General features: G+C 43.0%; 1 protein-coding gene across 1 annotated transcript in view; it reads right to left on the minus strand.

The window, feature by feature from the left end:
• LOC122777148 (protein bicaudal D homolog 2-like) overlaps positions 1 to 21,941 on the minus strand; it is a 43,924-nt gene that overhangs the window by 12,955 nt on the left and 9,028 nt on the right. Inside the window, exons 2-5 of the mRNA XM_044038167.1 lie at positions 13,384 to 13,596; positions 2,629 to 2,781; positions 1,768 to 1,982; positions 1,429 to 1,675 (exon numbers count right to left, since the gene is read on the minus strand). Of these exons, the coding sequence (XP_043894102.1) occupies positions 1,429 to 1,675; positions 1,768 to 1,982; positions 2,629 to 2,781; positions 13,384 to 13,596 (828 nt within the window). The remainder of the gene's footprint in view (positions 1 to 1,428; positions 1,676 to 1,767; positions 1,983 to 2,628; positions 2,782 to 13,383; positions 13,597 to 21,941) is intronic.

The raw sequence follows: 21,941 nt of genomic DNA on the forward strand, positions 1-21,941 counted from the left end.
TTGAGAACCTCATCCTTTCCAGGTTTTTAAGGTTTTCTGATATTTTTATGGACAGATTAATCAATTATGAAAATAATCGTTAGTTGCAGCTCTACAAACAATTAACCCTCTGCCCACGAAATACTGGCCTTTTCACACATTCATGCACTGTAATGTTGAATCCATGCTGCATGTTGTTTTCAGCAGCTACTCGGAACCTTGACGTGTTATTGAGCACCGAGGACAAAATCAATAGAATGAGATAAGGCTTGACCTTGTGTCATAGTTTTCACCAACACGACGGATCACATCGCAGGGCGACACCAAGGCAACTTCAAGTCCACGCATACAAACATGGCATCTGTGTTTATGCTTTGTGTAGGCAGATGAAAAAAAATAAAAATAATCCTTAATCCACCCCATAGCCCTCTAAACAATTATTATCCACAGGTTTCTCTTTACTTCCTGGTAACCATGGCGCCCAATCGGGCACAGTTCTGGGTGATGAGCAAGCAGATGGCAGGTCCTTTGGTGCCACCACCCGCTGTGTCACAGCCCAGCCGCACCTGTAGGGTGTGCGTCTCCGTGGATTAACTTTGCTATAAAAGGATTTAAAATCCTGCAGTGACACTGGGTCAGGATGTAGACCAAACACTCAGACTGAACTCACACTACCCTCAGTCTGGTTTGTATTAAAAAGAGGAAAATAAGCAAAGACAGCTCACCAATATCTTGTAATAAAACATGCACGGGTGCACGGAAATATTGATAAACTAAAAATATCACAGTATCTTATAGTGTGATACTGTTTTTGATTCTTTGAAACACTGTAATCTACTGTAGATGGAAACATTCTTGACAGTGGTTTCACGTTGTATTTACGCCTCCAACCACTGGTTGACAGCAGGCATTCAACCATAGATGATTGCTAAAGGTATATTTGAGTTCTGAATGTTATGAGCATATTATTAGAACTGCAACTAACGATTATTTTCATAATCGATTAATCGTTTGGTCGATAAAATATCAGAAAACCTGGAAACATTTTCCAGTCAGACCTGGAAATGATGATGTTCTCAAATAACTTGTTTGTTCCACAAACCAAAATGATTCACTTTTAATGATTTCTTTGTTATCCAGAGCAAAGAAATTAAGAAAATGTTCACATTTAAGAAGCTTAAACAATTGGAAATCTTGTTTTAATTCATGAAAAAAGCTTCCAACCGATTAATCGATGATCAAAATAGTTGTCGATTAATTTAGTAATCGATTAATTGTTTCAGCTCTACATATTATTGATTCTCTGTGTACTAAATACAACAAAAGTCAACTCAAATAGCACTAAACCAGCCTCTTTAATCTATTGATTGTGTGCGTCAGTGAATGGATGCTAAGTATTGATTCAATGAAGATGGGGCTTTTAAAAGAAAGGATAAAAAACACACTCACCTGTATCAGCTGCTGTTTGAGCTTCTGGATCTCTGAGATGTTAAGTTCGCTGAGCAGGTCGTCCACGAGGCTGGGCACGGGGAAGAACAGGCCTTCCTTCATCGGCGTGGAGACGCGGTTGTCGTCGGCGATGGCGTTGGCCAGTTTGGCGAAGCCGCTCTCGTATCCCTGGAGAGCCTCGTCGTTGTTCGGCTCGGTCGCGGCGTCGTCGCTGAACTTGAGACCGTCCAGGGAGATGCTCAGCGGGCTGAGGGAGAACGAGGGAACGCCACGTCAGGTTAGCACTCATTAGCGAGGGCGATGAAGCCGGGGGAAACATTGTGTTTGTGCTCCATTCACCTGTTATACAGAGTGTCTCCGATGCTCATGTAGTGGGACAGCTCTTTCCTCAGGGAGGCTTTCAGCTCGCGCTCCGTCTTGATGGTCTCCAGGGCCTCGCCGAGTTGACGCTCGGCAATCTCTTTCAGGCGGATGGCATCCTCCAGCTGGCTGTTGAGGAACTGAGTGTCCTCTTCCAGACGACGGATCTCGTGCTTCAAACCCTCAAACTCCACCTGGGGAAGAGACGGAGGAGCAAATTTGATGGGCTCTGGATTCACATAACCATAATAATGTCCGGGACAAGCAGCTGGATCAAAAAGAATGACATGCAGGACGATGCTCTACAAGAACATATCCACTTAATTTCCTCTCTAATTTATCCGCTCAATCCTTTTTATATTGGTTGCCAAAGGAAGAAGCTTATGCTGAATAAAGGGAACATAATCCAATTCACTGCTCATGCACAAAAGCCACTATAAATTGAAATATTCTACTTGGAAATTCAGCTCTGTTAAATATTTGTTTTCCCCATCAGCTCATCTGTATAAAACAAAGACATATTATTTGTGCCGTTAAATGTTCTGAGGAATTATAGTTGTTAAATTAGCTGTCAAACTTACTACGCACTCTTGTAATCTCTTTACTGTATCAGAGGGTGTTTTCATTATCATAATTGAATCTGAATATTTCGACTAAATGCCTGAAGCTACCATTATAATTAGGTCTCAACTGAAGAGGCTACATGATGGTAACAAGCAGCAATCAGGGGAAATTCATCGAAAAGGGGACGTTCTATACTTGTTTTCCCCAAACGACCCCTCCTCATTTGTAGGTGGCGCGAGTTGATGAAGACTCGAAGAAGCGCTGCTCCTTCCTCACCTGGCTCTGTTTGAGCACGGAGACCTGCTTCTGCAGCGAGATGTTCTCCTCCTCCAGCTCGGTGTAGTCCTGCAGGAGACGAGCCTCCCGGAACTTGTACTCCTTGATGTCGTCGCGTAGCTGGTTCCTCTGGAGCTCCACCATCTGGCTGTTCTGTAGAGCCAAGAAGAAACGAGGGAGAGCTGTGATCCCGGTCATTGATTGATTTGATTTTCTGTCACACTTGTAAAAGTTTGCCAGATAAGAACGCTCTCCCATCTGGTCAAACCTGTGGTGTGTGCGCTTGATCTGAGGACGAGTAACCACGTGTCTTTCCAGGCAAAGGGCCACGGGAACACTTGCCTGCCAGCTCTTGTGACACCAAACAGACTATATCCTAATTCTTTTCTGCCATGATGAAAGCTATTCAACGACTGAGACACTCGCAGACAGCTGAATATTCTAAAGAGGACACATTCCTCTGTAGGTGAGCAGGGATAGGGAAATTGGAAGAAGTATTTTGACCATGTGGTGAGGTGGAAATCTGAATTCAGGATCATTGGCTCAAACCGTGTTAATGAGTTTTGTTGAAAAGCCTTTGTAGAGCGGTGATCGACAAAGACAGGTTTTCTGTCGTAATCTCTTGTTGCGTCACAGAAGAGTGGGAGGTCTCTTGTTCTAAACGTCCAGGATTTCTTTTAGCAATGGAACACATTTCCCAATGTTGTATTTCACTAGTGCATAACTTCCTGTGTGCAGCGTGGGATTCCCTGAAATTCAAGGTCGACACAAGGAATACGCAGCAATCTGAGTGAATGGAGTGGAGAAACAAACACCAGACTCCCAGTGCCGTTAAACCGTGTAAACCGTCAACAAGCCAGAGAAGCTCCACAGATGAGTTAGCATAATATAATAATTATAATATAATATATATATATATAATTAATATAAAGTGTGAGAGAGGTAGAGGACGTGACCTTCCCCCACATCCGGTCAGTCCTATTGAGCCACCTGTGTCCTCGCAATACAATCTATTGCCCCCGTTTAACCCCCCGTTCCTGCCCCGTCGAGGTTTGTCATTTGCATCCCGCACAACGTACGAACAGATGGGCGGGGCGGACAGGCATACAGGGGGGGGGGTCATCCATTTGGTCATCCAGTGACTCTCAAAGAGAAAAGATAAAAGCTCTGAAGTAAGTGGATACTCACTGAAGGAGATTGGGCCTCTCGCTCTTTCTCGATCAAAATAAACGAACATATGTGTATATGTGTGACGAGTGAGCCTGTGAAACAGATCTGTGTGTTTAGCAGTCTTTGAACTGACCTTGAAGTCATGTGTGCAAGCGAGCATGTAACTAACTAGTGTGTGTGTGTGCACGCTCCACAGTGTCTCATTCTGCGTTAATTTGTGTCATTTCATGAATAATAATAGGAATAATATGTTTAGATTTATATGCATGAGACAGTAAGAGGAGAGCGGTGCGTGTCTCGGCAATACAGACAGGATTTGCATGTGTGTGTGTGTTTCCCTGACAAGAACTGGCAGCAATAACCTAATACCAGAGGGACAATTAGCCTTCCAATCCTTTGCCAGGTGTCCCCGTCCTGCTGTCGCTGCATCACCGTCCCTGCTCTCCATCATTTCAGCCTCAGCAGGGAGTCGATCCTGAGGAGCTTTCACTCACATCGGCAGCGCTGCCTTGAGAGTGAACACACGTGGCCGTAATTACTCAAAAAAACACAGAGTCTGTGATAAACAGGGTGTCCTGATCCCATTTGCCTGTGATGTGCAAAAGGTAACACAGTGCAGCTGTTGCACAAATAAGTGAACTTGTAGCTTGATTACACCCTTTAATTGGACTCCTGTCCCTGGTTATTCAGTGTTTTCCGACACTAGATGGTTTACAACTCCTTTCACCATGTCGAGCAACAGTCAGAGACTTTGCACCACGCATTAACTCCAAAATATTTAGTTCTCTAAATAATGTGGTCTCTTGTTGAGTCCAGAAATGCACCGCTCTGGATTTCGCCACATTTTTCTCGTAGTTAAATATCTAATTTCCCTCAGGATGCACACAACAAAAACACATTCCATTTACTTGTAATTGGAGTTTATTTGTTCTTTTTTAGCTCCCTGAGCGAGGAAGAGGCTGACAGAATACTCCCCGCTGATGAAGAACACACACACACACAGCTCGTTTGATCGGTGTAATAATTAAAGGTTATGTGCGCAGCTGAGTCAAAGGTGCATTAATATCCATCGCGCTTTGTGCGCATGTCTAATGATGAGCGTGGGCGTTGATCTTGGTTGGCGCATTACTGAATAATGCATGAGCTTAGCACAGATCCGTCCTGACACTAAGCCTGTGCACACTGCGAGAAAACTGAATGAAAGCATAATAAAGAGGTGAATCGCTCTCATTAAAGGATTCAGTTTGCCCGGTAACTGACCGACATATACACAATTATTATATGTCAACATCATCTCAAACAGAAAGGTATCTCTTGCTTTGTTTGGTGGTTGTTTTTTTGTTTTTTAAACTCAAAGCTGTGCCAGCTGGTCTCTTCCAGGTCAGGGTTATGTGCCTCAGCTGGAGGGTCACTGTTGATGAATACAGGCCAGCACTGAAACTGATTAAGGTCCCCCCCTCCAATCTGATTACAATGCAGAGCAGGGCTTTGACCTTTGACTTTGTTTTCACATCCGCTGCCTGCTACAGGGAACCCCCCCCCCAGAGATTGGGGGTGGAGTTACACTGTTCTGACGCCTCATGGATTCAAGTATAATAACCAGACGTAGTGTTATGACAGTGATGGAGGTCCTCATGGAGACCAAAAACCTGGTCCTAAATGAGGCAGAACATTCATTTCTGAGGATTATGGATACGATTTGAATTGTGGTTCGGTTAAGGTTAGAGTTATGCATTTAGTTAGGCATTAACTGGTTATGGTCAAGGTTATTTAGTCAATCAATGTAATGTTCTTAAAAGGACAGCTGTCCGAACGCACTGTGTGTGTGTGTGTGTGTGGTTTGATGCTATAAGGTGTGACATGTTTAAGGTGCCACCAGGAGAGATGTTGTCAGTGAGAAGCCTTTAATGGCTTTAGGTCTGTGTGTGGTTTGTGATTACCCGCTGCCTGCTGTCTCTCCACGCAGGTGACGCCTGGACAGCTGATTTAACACACACACACACACACACTGACCTCCATGCTAAGTGGGCGGGGCAGTGAGAACACCAGGTTGTAATAATCAGACAAAGGCCTGATGCATTTGAATTAAATATGGTGGTCAACAACTGACTTTCATATCAAAGACAGCATAATTGTTAATAATTGTTAACAATGGTTAATGCTCTCTTCTTAGAGTGCACAAATAAAGCACTTCACATGCACACACAGTTGATCTTAAACTAAAGAGCTTCATTTTCACAAATAAAAGAAAAATACTAAATTCATTTAACCATTTTTCTTTGCTCTTTTTTTCAACTCACTCATCTCTTTTCATATCTAAATGTAACTGGTCTGCATTTCCCGGCCCTCAGTTGTTGCCAGTTCAAATACAAATGCTTCTTCAAAACGTGGCAATTATAAATGACTCATGGAAAAAAAGGTCAGGGTCTGCAGGAGACGCCATCTGGGTCTGGATCCAGACTGAGGCTCCACCTGATCACATCTAATTAACTTTCTCTTGGTCACTACAATTCTGGATAACGGTCACATGGGTCAGAGCCTCTTTCCTCATTTTTATCTCCAATGCTTTCCCTTAACCATTAAACTACTTTTGACAGCACAGAGGAGCTGAGCCTGCTTTAACCTCAGCAAAGCTCTCAACTATTTCTTACTGGGTTTAAGCTGCTATAACTCCATCACTTGCCACCACAGCCATGGTGGCAAAGGTGAGGTTTAACAAGTCCAGATAAGGAATGTTTTTATGCCTCGCTCAACTCCAGCTTGTTTTTCTACATAATCCATACTTTTTATTTGGTGTATAATATGAGATAATACAAATACAAAAGACTGTATCATGAACTTGCAAACATGCATGTATTCAATTTTTTCCCCTCCAAATTACAGTCCCTGCAAAGTGCAGAGGGGCTCCCACATGGGCATGAAAGTAATAACTTCTAACCCTCGAGCTCTCAGTGTCTTTGTCTGATATCACTGACCTCCATTTACCATTTCCACCTCACTGCGGTGTCAGCGTGCTTTTAAAAGGCCACGTATCCTCCAATATGATCCTATCTTTGTCTTTTTTCCTTTCAAGAAACGTCTCAATACACATGTACACACGTTTAGTCCATAAATGATCAGAAAATGTGTTTGTCAAACCTGGAAATGATGATGTTCTCAATGTGGATGTTTTGTCCACAAACCACAATGATTGAGTTTTAATGATTTCTTTGTTATATGGAGCAAAGAAACAAAGAAAATATTCACATTTAAGAAGCTGAAACAGCCAGAAATCTTACTTTAATAATGAGAAAAGCTTCAAACTGATGAATCGATTATCAAAATAGTTGATAATCGATGAATTGTTTCAGCTCTAACTGGTTGTATGCATGAAAATGCAAGGGTGGCTCCCGAAATGCTGCTTCTTTGTGGATAAAAAACTAATACCAAAACTTTTGCGGATTTTCCTAGACTCAGTTCCATCATACAGTATCTCAAAGGGTCTTGTTCGCTTCTGCTCGTATGCTCTCTAGCGATATTGAGCTTCCAAAACTGTGATGACCTCATGAGAAAAAACAAAACAAAACTTTTGCAAATTAAAAGGTCACGTCAGCCTACATTAAAGCTAAATCTACAGGCCAAAAAACACCTCAGGACAACGCTCAGGGGCCTGTCACTGCTGTCAGACACACGGATGTGGGGGCGAAAGCACATCTGCCTTTATCCTCCTCATCTCTGCAAACCATTGTCATTCTGTTCACCTCGCCCCGAAGACTCCGTGAGGGAAGAGAAAACACCATCAAGGTCACACTTTTCAACGAGATCATGAAAACACTGTGAAAGTGAAAGTGAAAGGAAGCTTGTGACTGTGTGGCCGACGGCTTTGTGTGTGCATGCGTGCACTTAATAGTCAATTAGTGAGTGGTTTTTTTTTAGGTCACATTGATTGAAGTGGAGAACTGTGCACGTGATGTTTAAAACCCACTAGATATATTCCATGTAGAGGCCTCTGTGTGTGTGTGTGTGTGTGTGATTATTACGGTTTTACCGATCAAATCAAGAACAGAACACGACGAAAACACAAACTATGTTCGGAATAAACAGAATTTCTTTAAAAAGGCTCATATTACATGTATTTGTTGACTTAAAAGGAAGTCATTGTTCGAAAAGGAAAATAACATTTGTAAGGCCGCTGTAACCCTAAGTATGTAAGTACTGTAACCCTGGACTTTTACCTTCAAGTACCAAATTATAATTATGAGTTCATAGCATTTGTACCCAATTCCCTGAAGGTGTTCTCTGGAATGGGACAGATGAAAGGACAACTCGCTGTCGTCAGGCTCTGGGGCATACAGAATGGAAACTGAAGAAGCGGGCGTCTGGGCATGATCTCCTTTTCTACACCTCCCCTCCTCCTCTGTTGCTTCGGTTACCTCATTCTCATTCAAGACCAGTTTTTTTTTGCAAACCCTCTCCCCCCTAGTTTTTTCTTTCCACACTGGCAACTCCCGCAGGATGGGAGACGATCCATCTTGGCGTTAATGTCACTAGAAATAATAAGGCACTCGACATCAACACCCCAGAGGCCTCTGGGAGTCCTGTTACATTAGCCTCACATACGATGAAAACAACAGAGGAACAAAGATCGAGCCCTTGCTCTTGGGTCTTTTCATGGCTCGCGTCTGACCTTTCCATCATGAAGGCAGAGCTCCGGCGTTGCGGCGTGAAACTGAACCTCCACACACAAACGATGAGCTTCTCCTACAATGAGATTCAAGCTCAGCCTCCGTCTAACCTTCCAGATTCAGACACTTCCCCTCTCTCAATCCCTCGTTTCTCTGTCAGGTGTTTAATCCAGCAATTGAAGCAGCACTTCAATCAGACTGCAGCTGCTGTGTCAATGGGGGGGGGGAAACAATCATGTTTTTACATTTGAAAGGCATCCACATTATGGTGATTGACAAACACCACAACACTGTGAGTGATAAACGGTCGGAGCAGGCGAACGACAGCGGCATCAGGAAGAACGTGTGCTGATGCAGAAGCTGAACCAGACACAGTGTGTGCTCCCACATCTCTGCTTGATCATTTCCTGTGAGGCAGGCACTGGGAATCCCCACTCTGTGAGCATCATGGTCGCCATCACTGCAGGCACATTCCTCTCCTCGACATGCGATTGAATTTAATGAAGTCACGCCTGTTACGAGTGCGCCTCCTTACAATGTTACGGGCTCTTTGAGGAGGTTTAATCCTGTCGACTGTGTCGTGTGTCTTATCGGTGCTCGAGGGCTAACATTCGAGTCTTTGATGCAACTAAATGGTTGTGAATGAACTGCTGTGAACTGAGACAAAAGCCATTTTATACTGAATGAAGTGTCCATCATTTCATTTTCTCATTTACTCTTTAAGCTATATATTACTGCTGTAAAAAGCTTTATTTTATAGGTCCACGGTTCACAAATCGTGTGGAGGACGACTAACAAAAGGCACAAGAGTGGAGTCGTGCCGCGGCATATGACAAAAATAACGTGTCACCTTATCTCTTATTCTGTTTCACCCCAGTTTCGCTCACAGCGGCATCTGAAGCACGCGCGTGGAAGAGGAAGATAAAGGAAGCACCTGCGCTCTCACGGCTGCAAGTGGAGGCGGCGTCCTTGGGACGCATTAGAGACACTTTCACTGTCTCATGTGGTCCACCAGGATCAGGACCAGGACCGCATGAGACACTTTGATTTGACTTTGTGATGATTTTCTTTCTTTAAAGAAAACGTTACTGCAGAGAGAACGAGAGAGATTAAGAATAAATCTGCCTCTTGTGAAATGTATTGCATTCCACGATGAAACGGAGTCATTCAATCACCACCAGACTGATTAGCAACCTTGTCTCTGGAAAGCATCACAATCATTCACCACTGGTGTTGAATTTACTCTCATTAAGTTGGTTTTTTTCCTCCTTTAACGGATTTTCGGGCTCCTTCTTTTTCTTTGTCACCATTCTCATCGCCTTCTCGTGCCCTTGCAGCCCGAGCTAATTTGAAACCGTGGAGACAAAGACCTCTTTCAGCCCGCTTCAGTTTGTTCACAATGCCAGCCTCAGTGCCCAAGCTCCCTTCATTTGCCTGCCACACACACACACACTCACTCCTAGCACCCACAGACATGCCAGTAGAAGGGTGTCATTATCTACCATAAGCGGGCTGATTTACTCTCCAGCCTCTTTTATTTGGCCAATTACAGTTAGCCAAGGCTCGTGGAGTTGCTCGAGTGTCGTTAAAATGAAAATGGCCAAAATCTGTAGACTAGACTCGATGACACGTGGGGTAAAACCGGTGCCTATCAGCAGGAAGGTCCGACATTCAAATCCTGGTTCAAGCAGAGCCTTTCCATGCGGAGTTTGCATGTTTTCCCTGTGCCTGCGTGGGTTTTCCCCGGGTACTCCCCTCCCACAGTCCCAAGATACTCCGATTGTGGTTAGGTTAATTGAAGACTCTAAATTGCAAGGCAATCTTTGCAGGGTGTAACCCGTCTTTTGCCCGATATCAGCTGGGACTGGCTCCGCAGACCTCACCCCCCCCAAGCCTCGAGGATAAACAGCATACACAACAGCCAGACAGCAGAAGTTATCTGACTCAATGTGAAGCACATGACTTTGTTTTTCGGGTGGGTGGTCAGTCAGTACCCTCAGATGGGAGATTAAGGAAGTCTTTGCTGGAAGTAATCATGTTTTATCTGTTTCATGATGTCTTCCATGACGCCCAACACGTAAAGCATCTTAAATTCAGAGTTAAGCAGCAGCTGACCTAAGTATGGTGGAATCTGGAGTTTAAGACGCCGTGCGGGTCGGTCTTCAAGTGTTTGTCACTAATCTCGGTAAGAACCACCACTGACATGTGTCGGGCAGAAAACAGCAGTCATTCTCGCAGCTGTGTGACTTCAGACTCACGGGGGGGGCGGGGGTTTATTCTCCCTCCCCCCCAAATTACACTGGAATTACCAGATTGACCTGTAAAAACAGTGGAATCAGTTAAACCTTCTGTGCATAAACTCATGGAGCTTTAACTCAACTCATGAGATATGATTATCAAGATATATACACAGTAAATTTATATTATTTTCTTTAATATCAATTAGAGCTGAAACGATGAATCGATTATTAATCGATTATTAAATTAATCGACAACTACTTTGATAATCAAATAATCGGTTTGAAGCTTTTTTCATGATTAAAACAATATTTCCGATTGTTTAAGCTTCTTAAATGTGAATAATTTCTTCTTTCTTTGCTCTGGATAACAAAGAAATCATTAAAAGTCAATGATTTTGGTTTGTGGACAAAACAAGACATTTGAGAACATCATCATTTCTGATATTCTGAACACCAAACGATTCATCGAGAAAATAATCGACAGATTAATCGATTATGAAAATAATCGTTAGTTGCAGCTCTAATATCAATACAACAAAGGTTCAGAACATCAATATGTTAATGTCCACACACAATTTGAGACGATGTTATTACATTTTTTTTTACCTCACATATGCTTTTCTGTGCATAAAGAATCTAAAAACCACAATTCACACAATTGTTTCCAGCAATTTTCCCTCAGCAGCAACACATTAATCCAAGTTGCCCTGTGACCTGCACTCCTCGTGCGTGATGATACTTCATTACTTCCACAAAACAACTGTGCTAGAGTGGAGATGTATGCACAGAATAATAAACCTGACCTTGAAATTAACACCAATTTCAAATCAATTCCTTTCTCTCCTCGTACACTCAGAGACTCCTCAAACAAGCTGCTGCTTCAACCATCCCCTCTTTTATTAGTATTCCTGCCTTTTACATGCAGCTCAGGACTTTGCATCAAAGAAACCTGTCTCAGGGTGAAAGGCTGACTCCTTTAAGTCTTGATGTTCAAAAAAATAAGATTATTCCAAGCTCAGTTTACTTCTTAATCTGTGAGATTTCAACCAGTCTTCAAATCTCTACATCACACGGCATCATACACACACAGTCAATGGCAGAGACCCACACACACACACACTATAGTCTTGTCTCATCAAATGAGGTCAATTAGCTGTGCGTAAATATAAATGGCAGCAGAGAGCGAGGTCAGACATTGTCCAAAGTGGGGCGCAGACGATAAAGGTTTGCATTATGACAGTTCAGGAAGCTGAAGGGAGGAAAAATATGAATCTGTCGTGAAAGCTTTCAAGGAACAAACGTGGCAGAAATGATCCGGCTGGTAAAGGGTTTGTCTGAGGTGGAGATTCAACCAAATCTGCATTCACAACTGTACTGTAACTGACAATTTTCCCATGGGTTCCCATGATTATAACTCCACCTTGGGTCACAATAGAGAGCAGCGACGTCACGTTTGGCTTTAATCAGCTCGCTCTTTGTCCCGCAGTCATTACGAGAAGATTAATTAAACTTGTCTCAGCATGTCAAAAACACAACAGCTGCTGATTCAGCCATCACACCCCTTAAAATAATACATGCTTGGACAGCACCGGTGGAAAGAACAAATCTAAATGAATGTTTTTCACAGTAATTACCGTTTGTTGCACTCAATCCAGCATGATAGTGTTTGGACGAGTGTTTTATGATCACTGCGTAAATCAAATAGTAATATTGTGTGAAATGTTTGATCAGTTGATCAGTGATGACTATCTAGCCCAGGGGTCTCGTCTGATTTTTTTACATTTTTATATGTACTCTATTGCCTCGTGTGAGCTTTTCTGTCTTTTACTTCTCCTGTTTTTTATCCATTATTCCGTATTCTTTGATCCACTGTGTTTGTTTTAAAGTGCTTTACAAATAAAGTTGGAGTGGATCATTTCAAAATATAAGTGGTTGTTTTAATATGCAACAATAAAAAAAAACATATTTATGACGCTAAATTAATTATTATTATTATTATTATTATTATTATTATTATTAATTTAAAAATAAAAACATATAGAAATGACTCGTTACAACTTGATATTGTTTGGAGGGCCACATGTGGCCCCCGGGGTGCTACTTTGAGAGCCCTGATCTAGACCCCTTTTAAAGAGATATTTCACTACACTGCTGTTGAGATAACCCTCCATTTGTGGGCTTGGCCACCATCATGTACTGTCTTCATGTCTGGTTTCAGATCGCATTCCTGAGTACAGTAATCAGAGAAGTAACACGCAACCATGCAATGCTGGCTTTAAGATATTCCTGTGTAGGCTAAAGGGTAACAATGCTTCCCCGAATCCATGATCAGGCACCACATCTCTGCCCTGAAAAGGCTTGTACGTATAAAGACTCTTCTATCAGGAAGCTACAAAGAGAAAAATACAGAAATGTCTGCAAGAACAAACACACCCATTGTTGTGCAAAGAAGAGCACTCACAACAGTCTGATTCAACTTCAAACGGGTTAGTTTGTCAAAGTACAGATGCAAGTAAATGGTCTTCTGATGAACATGAATTAGTCTTTGAATTGTGTTGACACTTCCACTATCACGTGTGCAATGCTCAGCATTTCTATGACACTTTTCCAGCAGACCAAATAAAAGTGAATCATTATTCTTAAATAAATTCTCTCACATGATATGTCACTGGTTCTCTTACCTCTTTCAACTCTTGGGAGATGGAGTTCAGACGTTCGTTCTCCGACTGGGTGTTGGCGAGGATGTTGCGAGCCTGGCGCAGTTCGGTCTGCAGCTCCAGGACCCTCTGCTCATAGTAGGCCTCCTTACAGGCCGACTCCTGAATCAGAGACTCCTCGCGACTCTCCCCGTCGGCTGCCACCTTCCTGTGGTTGGAGTAGGCTTGTCCAAAGGCCTGGAAAATACAGCAAAAGAAATAAATAAATCAGACGACGGACCATTTAAGCTGTAAAAAAGCGGAATAGCTAGAGTCAGCCATTCTAAAGTGACACTCAATATGTTTCCATGCACAGTGAAATCAAGCATCGGCTGTAGCTGGGATTAGTGGAGCAATCACTGCCTTTATCTCAGTATACGAGCACTAATGGGGAATCCTCACCTCCTCTGTGCTAGATGACAATATCCCCTCTTTTAGAATGTAAGCATTAGGCATTTTCTGGCTGACATTTAACATAGCATAGTTAGTACCATGTCTAATGCTATTCCGTGTCTTCTAGCATCCATTAACTTCACATTATTTGATTTTTTAAGCTGACAGAGCATTAAATTTGGTCTCGTTGTCAGTCCAAAAATAGTCCACTCGGGGTTTTGCCATGTGTGTCCTCTCTGCTGTCTTCTTGTTGACGTTGTTATCCCTCAGTGTTTCTGCTTCCTCTATTCCTCTACGTGCAAGAGTGATCTGACTCGCAACCGCATTAACTGGCTGTATTTCAATCTCATTCATGTGTTCATGTGCATTTGAAAAATCTGATTTTTGTCACACCTTTTCCAACGTCATGTAAATGTAATGACATCTCCTTAACTGGGTTCAAGCTATGGACTGGGAATAAAAAAAAACAACCGAAATCCTATTAAAAAAAGCACTATGTTCACCCAGGCTCCATCTGGGCTGCATCGTCCCATCATCGCTGGCAGTTGGCCTCGTGCTCTGCAGTGACTCCACAGATGGGAGGAATGAAACGGGAAAAGTGGAGCAAATGGTCGAGCGTGCACGTGATCCCGAGAAGCCTGTATTCTACTGCTCTTAATAACTAAGAGCGCACAGCCGGGCAAATGAAGGGCACGAGATATCATTTGATTTTTTACAAGGTGAAGATTTATTTTATTTATCCGTGCAACCTTCAGTGGACTGAAACACAGAATGGAAAGGAGTGAGAGAGATTCCTGTAGCCATCAGTGACTCGATGGACAATCGTATTCTCATCTCTCCTCCCAGACCGAGCACGGAGAGTCATCACAAATCAACCTGAGGCACTCAATCTAACCACGTTTCCGTCTGTGTCGCACCCTCGCTTCTCTCTGACCGACTACTAACCCCTCACATCTGCACGTGCCGCGGGATTTTCTGTCCAACTGCGTATTGTATTAATCCCAGTAATTCCTTCAGAGGAAGGGACAATCTGGAAATGTCTATTACTTGCACTGACCCACTTGCAGGCTCAGAGAAATAGGTGAATGTGTTAAGACTAGTTTAATGGGTGACTGGAGTGTGCGACATCATGTCTCGTGCATGGTAACGGAAATATCTTTCATATTTCAGGAGTGATGACAGCAGAGGAACTCACTCTGAGTTAGAAGTCGATTAAAATAGGAAGGAACTTCCTCTTTTTATGCGACAACATCCTAACTGTACATGTGTCATGAACAAATGTAGTAAAACCTCATCTTTGTCCTCTAAGCAATGGGAGGGGGGATAAGTAATCTCATAAAGGAGGTTTATATGAGTTATTACTGACACATGTCTGTCAATCAACAACTCATGTCAGCCACTCGAGATAAGAGGTTTGGTTAAACAGTAGTCCTCCTTCTTAACTTCCCCTCCAAACATTCAAACCATCAATCAGCAGCAGTCCGTATTTGATTAGGAAGTCATTGTAAGAGGCAGGATTAACTCAATCACAAACAGAGGCAAATCCCATCTTTATAACCAGTGTGGACGGTGGAAACAGAAGAGACTCCAATCAATCCAATCAACCAGGTCTGGAAAAATGAGAGCCCCCGCGGGCCAAAACCCACTGACCTCAGGTCTTTAATCTCAGCTCCTGAAGCGTGGCTGCTTTAGGGAGACTTTTAGGGGAGGGTAAATTGGGGGATGCATGCAACCAATCCTATAATCTCACAGTGAGCTGCTCTCAAATTCATGATTCATCTTTATCTTAGCATATGTGGCTTTTTTTTCCACATTGGAAATATGAGTATGGATTCTTAATCTCTTGCTAATCAAAGGCAGCTCTGTCCTCATTAGCACACACGGTCTGATTATGCTAAACATCGTGACACAACATAATGAAAAAGTCAATCATCTGTGAGATTTAAACTCTGTGCATGTGACTCCAGATAGACGCAGGCATTATGGACGAAGGTCGACCACCTGCTGGGCTGCACATTATATTATATATAAAACCAATAGGTGCATTCAAGTTAAGCCACGCAGAGACATGAACTGTACAAGTGAGAAGCCAGGAGTACTTTTGATTAACATGAGAGGCATTAGAATACTTAAGATGTGAGGTAGATACTTCTTTAGCAGCAATCATCTCATTGCTGAAGTTTCCATTTAGTCCCGTGTGGTCTAAAGAACCATTAGGAGCGGCAGCCAGATACTGAGAAATTTTAAAGATTATAAGATTATAAGACAAAGACAGTATTCAGGCTACTTTATCGCTGCTGACACGGGCGAAGCAGGAGAAGCAGCATTGTTTATTTATGAAATCCTCCTGCATGAGTATAGCCTTCTCACCGAGACTGACAAATCACTGACCATAGCGCAAATCAAATCACAATAGCTAAAAATCTCAATTTGATATTGTTACACCCAAAAACTAAGACAATAATTAAGTCTAATTTACATCTTTTGGCATAAATATTGAGGAAAAAACAACCCACACAGTAAAGTCTGTCAGGAAAGTATGATAAGAGGAGGATGGTTTCTTAATCTGCACTGATTATGAGGCGGGAGATATGGTAATCTCACAACATGATGCCAGACTGGCCACAACAGGACGTGCCCTCTGTGCGCAACCAGACAACACAGATGCAGAATTGTGATATGACACTAGTTCAGAGATTTTCTGTCTCTTTTTTTTTTAGCAGCTTTCTTGCTACGACTCAGACGATGAATACTGAGCAATAAAACTCTTAGATGACCCTAGATGCCAAAGAAGTGTTTCAGCAACACTGAAGGCTAAAGTGTTGTCATCGTAGGCGACTGCGGAGGAAGAGAGGTGGAGCAGAAAGAAAGAAAGAAAGAAAGAAAGAAAGAAAGAAACCAACACAGTGAATGGTTTATCCTGCCTCGTGATTCACAATTCACGTGGAGTCAGAGTCTGTGACGATAACCAGAAACAGGCCCCGTCTTCCTCCCTCTTTCCATCTCGGCCTCCACTTATCAACAGGCCACTGCGCTGCCAGTGACAGTGAGGGGACAAATGGCTTCGAGGTGTGTGCCGATTCTATATTTAGCCGTCCACTATCCACTGTTAACAATACACATCTCTCGGGGCTTGAGGTTAAAAGGCATTTGGCGAAGCGGTGGGTCCCTGAAACACAAACAAATGACCTCCACAGTACTCCACACAACACTTCACTGAATACTCCTTGGGATATAATGGCTCACGGTGTTATTTGGGCATGAAGAAGCTGTATCGCGGCTCTGTGAGGAATGCTGCTCATCTCACGTGGCAGCGTTAACCCTGAACGCCTCATTTTAATGTGTAACAGGGAAGCTAATTATTAACACCAGACTTGACACTGACTTTCATCCTGTGTCAAATCCACAGACATGATGTGATTATAATCAGCAAACCTTCCTCGCAGGACTTTTCTGCACATGGCTAAATAACAAGTTCTAGGGCTGTATGATGCGGCCAAAAGTGGTAATACAATATAAAGGTTTGAAATGAACAATTAATGGCGACAATTATTGCGATTAAATATCAGATATGAAAAGACTGAGTTTTGCTCTGGAAAGAATGTGGAAAATAACAATAAACTGAGGTCCTAAAATAACGTGATACTGTAGTTTAACATGAGCCAGGATTGGATTGAGATCACAAGTGTCAAACATGGTTGACTAAACTGGTTTTACACACAAATGGCAAAATAAAGACTCTTGACTCTTAAACTGTGGGAGTGAACAGCAAGCAGCAATAGCCATCGAGAGCTGGCTGCTTGTGATTGTTTGTTTAATTTCCAGTTGTGCAACCACGTGTTTATCTAGTGCAGTCGTTTCAAGAGACTTGGCAGCCAAATTCATTTTCAGGTCTTTTCAGCTTTTTAATGAAACTATCATTAGGCATTACAGTAAAGAAAAGTTTCCTGGGTTAGTGTAAGCGTTCTCACAATGAATACATTAAAAAAATCAGTTACATTCTGCGTCATGTCTGTGGTCGCCCACATCTGTGAACACAACAGAACCCTCGAGTGTGTGGCCAACATCGTAAGAGAGATTATAAGGAAGATTAAAAGGGAAAGAAAACGTGACAAATAGGAACAGAAGGTGATCGAGATGCGAATGAGGGAGATAAAGACATTAGCCGCTGCCTGGCACAGAGCCGCATTGATTCACAGTGAGCTGTTGAGAAATGATTACCACTCAAACTAGACGTACATACATGCACGCCGCTTTGCCACAGTGTGCCCTGCAGTCAGCCGCGCACTGCAGCACCTGGTACTCCAGCCATGTTGAAGCTTGTTCTCCCCACTGGGTTAACGGAGAGGAGGCGGGTGTTCAAAGCTTCATCGGGGGCTAAACCATCACTGCAACACACGCAGGTGATGGACCGCATGCCAAAGGCAAAAAAAATAAATAGCACTCAACAGAGAGAGAGTGTAAGAAAACAAAGGTTAGAGAAAACCTTTCCCGCAAGAGATATTTCCTTGAAAATAAACAGTTTTGCCTCAAGTGGCTAAATGCTACAATCTCATCGTGAGACTCGAAGGACACAAACCTTTAAAAAACAACCACGGAGGAAATGCCAGAGGGGACGGAGCCATTGGGCAGAGGTAGACACATGCAATTAACGCACAAGCAACACATCTCTGCATATGAGCCATGTGCTAATCAGACTCATGAGGCCCTGTCACATGGCTCGCTGAAGGCGTCGTCCTCCACCATAAAGAATATTAGAGTTGCCTAATTAGACTCCAGGAGTCAGTGATAGAAAAGCAGGACATGGAGGCTGTAATGATTTGGTGTTGGTTCGTACTTTGATCAAAAAAACCCGACATGTTCTAGTCCAGCTTCACACAGGCCGCTACTCTGGAACCAGCATTAGAGATTCTCTGTGAAGTCAGGCGACACCTCATGTTCAAACATGCTGCTAATCTAAATTTATTACACGTTTCACGGAGGGAAAACCTTTATACGACGTGAAACACCTGCAAAAAGAGAACAACAACTTAGCCGCCTGTGTGTCCGTGAACTGGCTCCTGTGTCGTTAGAGGGTAAAAAACAGTCATTCTGCCCCTGGCAGTGAAGTTAAGAAACCTGAGCACAGTTTATTTGAGTTTGTATGACATGTGCAGTAACAGTGAAGGTTACTTTCATTCCACGCATGGGTGAAATCCAAGATAACCCTAAAACAAACCACATTGCATTTACAGAAAAAGCAGATTCCAGGTAAATGTTTCCTGAGATGGTTTGTCTTGACTTGGGTTACTGTTTTTGTTTCTCTCTTCTGCAGCACATTTATACACAGTTCCCACCATGTTGCGGTGATGAAGACCCCAGGGTATGTAGCCTTTGTTTGATTACACTAAATCGAACAAGCCATCATATTCCTGCGCCTCTACGTGATCGAGGGGAGCATACCGGCATTCCGGGATTCAAGAGGTGAGATGTGTAAAACAAGGCAGTGTTCAAATTTTACAAAGATGTGGAGTCCGTTTTTTGGACAACCTTATCAGTCATCAAAACGTTGGAAATGGTGGTCCATGTGATTTCTGCCCGCGAATAAATGCCCACTGTTTTATTCATAATAAAATAAGGGTTTGCATCAGTCTAGTGCTCCATGCATGTATAGACAATCTCACATCTCATTCCAGGAGCAGTGATTTCTCACCAGGAGTTCATCCTCATTTGTGCGTCCTTGTGTTCTTTGAGTGACGGGTTGTCTCTTGACTTCCTCATAAACTAAAGCAAGTGTCCATCTGGTTCATGGTCTTCTTTATTGTCTCTTTTGACCAAAACTAAATGCCACCAAATTGGACATTGGCTGCAAATGGTCTAATGTGGAGCACATGGACCATTTCCAATTAAGACATCTTACATCACATGGATCTTTGGGGACTTCTACACCTGAATGCAGAAAATATGACCCACAGAAACATGCGGTGGGGATAAAAGGTTAATTCCCAGCTTGACTAGTCCATGATCTTATACCACAGTGACAGATTGCCTGTTCTGTCTTGTGTCTTGCACAGTGAGAGATGAACCAAAAGGTTTTAAACTCTATTCATGTCATCAGTGTTTAATATCAGCCTTGAATTAATATTATGTTAATCACTGGATTTAATGTCAAATGTTAAGCTGCTAAATCTACTACAGAGTAATAGGAGACAAAAACAAAGTCTCCAGGGTAGGCAGAAATTCAATAGGCCCGATATAGTGCACCACCATATCTGCATCTGGGATGAAGTCTGGGTTCTTTATCACCGTTCATATCGCTCGAGTGTCCCAGAACAGCTCCAGGTCTGGGCATCCACAACCTCAGTCATTTGCAATGCAAAGTTAGCCTTATCTGAGCCGGCCTGAAGTTCCCCTTTCTGTCTAATGCCCTGTGCCTGGATGAGAATCTCCCAGGACCACGCGTCTGCACCCCAGGGGAACATCCGTTGTTATGGTTACTACGCCAATTACAGTGACAGAGCGAGAGACGGGTACTGTAAAGGCAGGGCAAAGGGGTGCCACTGACACAGATGGCTGTTTCAGGGCTCAGCCTCGCACAGCTTGGTCTCCTCCCTCCTTCCTTCTCTGGCTACAGTCGTCACCCGTGTGCTGTGCCTCTACAGTGTGGGATTTGGTTGCACAATGAGCACATTGAGCTTTGGTTATGTGCAAGTTGTTGTGTTTTTTCCTCTTTATTATCTGGCCAAGCCTTTATCATAAAAAAACAAGACGTAACTGAGTTACCATTTGGGCTGAATACCATTTCACGCCTAGTCCACACAACTTGCCCTTAAAACTGAGATTTTCTTCAGCGGCACACTTCAAAGATGATGATAAAGATGTTACTGTCAAAAAGCTAGTGTTGTTTAGCATGTTGTGCAGCTACACTCGCCTCAATAAAACCTGTTTACAGTCCATGTTACATATAATAAACTGGTGGTAGGGGGTAAAAATGAGAAATGGGATTGGTCTTGAACTTAATTTATTTCACAGAATAATTTCACTGCTCCCTGTGGAACCTTTACATGCGTCTTGCAGAGCTAAACAGTTGTTCAAACATGAATGACAGATGAGGGGAGCAGCTGGGGCCAGACATACACATAAACACATGTACATGCAATTGTGAACTCACACACACCAACACATGTGATTTCATTTTTCTTCCAAAGTCCAAGGTCAGGAAGATTGCAGGGTAAAGGGGCGGGAAGGGGAAACCGACGCTGGATCTATTTGTTCGTGCTTCTCCTGTAGTTTAGTGGGGTTTAAAGTTACCAATAGCCATTTATTAGATACATTCTGCGTATTACCCCCTCATGAGCTTCCCATCATCATTCTAGACTCATCCATTAGTGGCAAGGCAAGTCTAATCAATCAGGTTGAGGAGGTGACAGGGCGGGGGAAGGACTGTAGAACCTTTATTTCCTGTGGCTTTCAATCTAAAGTGAAAACCTCATATGTCTCTTCTTGAATAAATCCATTCATCATTCGTAAACTACTCTGTCAGTCGCAATGGTATCGCCCAATGTCCTTGTGCTGCTGTCCTGAACTCCCCATTCATCCTCTCGGACCTAGAGGACGACAGTCAACTCTCTGGGGCAGGTCCTGTCCTTGCTCCCAGCCAGACCTTTCCCTATTTGAGGTAATTAAAACGTGTATGTGAGTGTTTGGTGCTACATTCTCGCTACCACTGAGGTTAAGTCATAGGTCAGAGTGGCAAGCCGTCCATATGAGACCGCGTCAGTTTGTAAAGAATGAGCTCAGCTCACTTCAGCACCACCGAGCGCGTCGCAGATCGTCACATCTGTGCACAAATACATTACTGATGGTAAAATCAATAAGAAAACATGAATAACAAAAGCACATAGCTGCTGTTCAATGAGATACATCTTTACTACGCTGTATTTGTCAAAAAATATAAGACACCTTTTCTTTGCACTCTCTTAAACTCATCAAGCTACTAATAGGCGGACTCTGATTCTTCTACCATCTAAAAGAGTGAGAGCTGGTTCCCACAGAAAACTCTTAAGATTGCCCATCCAGTTCCCCTCACACAAAACCTTTCCATTTCTATACCCTCGCCTCTCAAGGACCCCTGAGAGACTGGCACATATCCAATTTAAACCCCTCCTCTC

This window comes from Solea senegalensis, linkage group LG11 (genome assembly GCF_019176455.1).
Source record: "Solea senegalensis isolate Sse05_10M linkage group LG11, IFAPA_SoseM_1, whole genome shotgun sequence".
Classification (NCBI taxonomy): domain Eukaryota; kingdom Metazoa; phylum Chordata; class Actinopteri; order Pleuronectiformes; family Soleidae; genus Solea; species Solea senegalensis.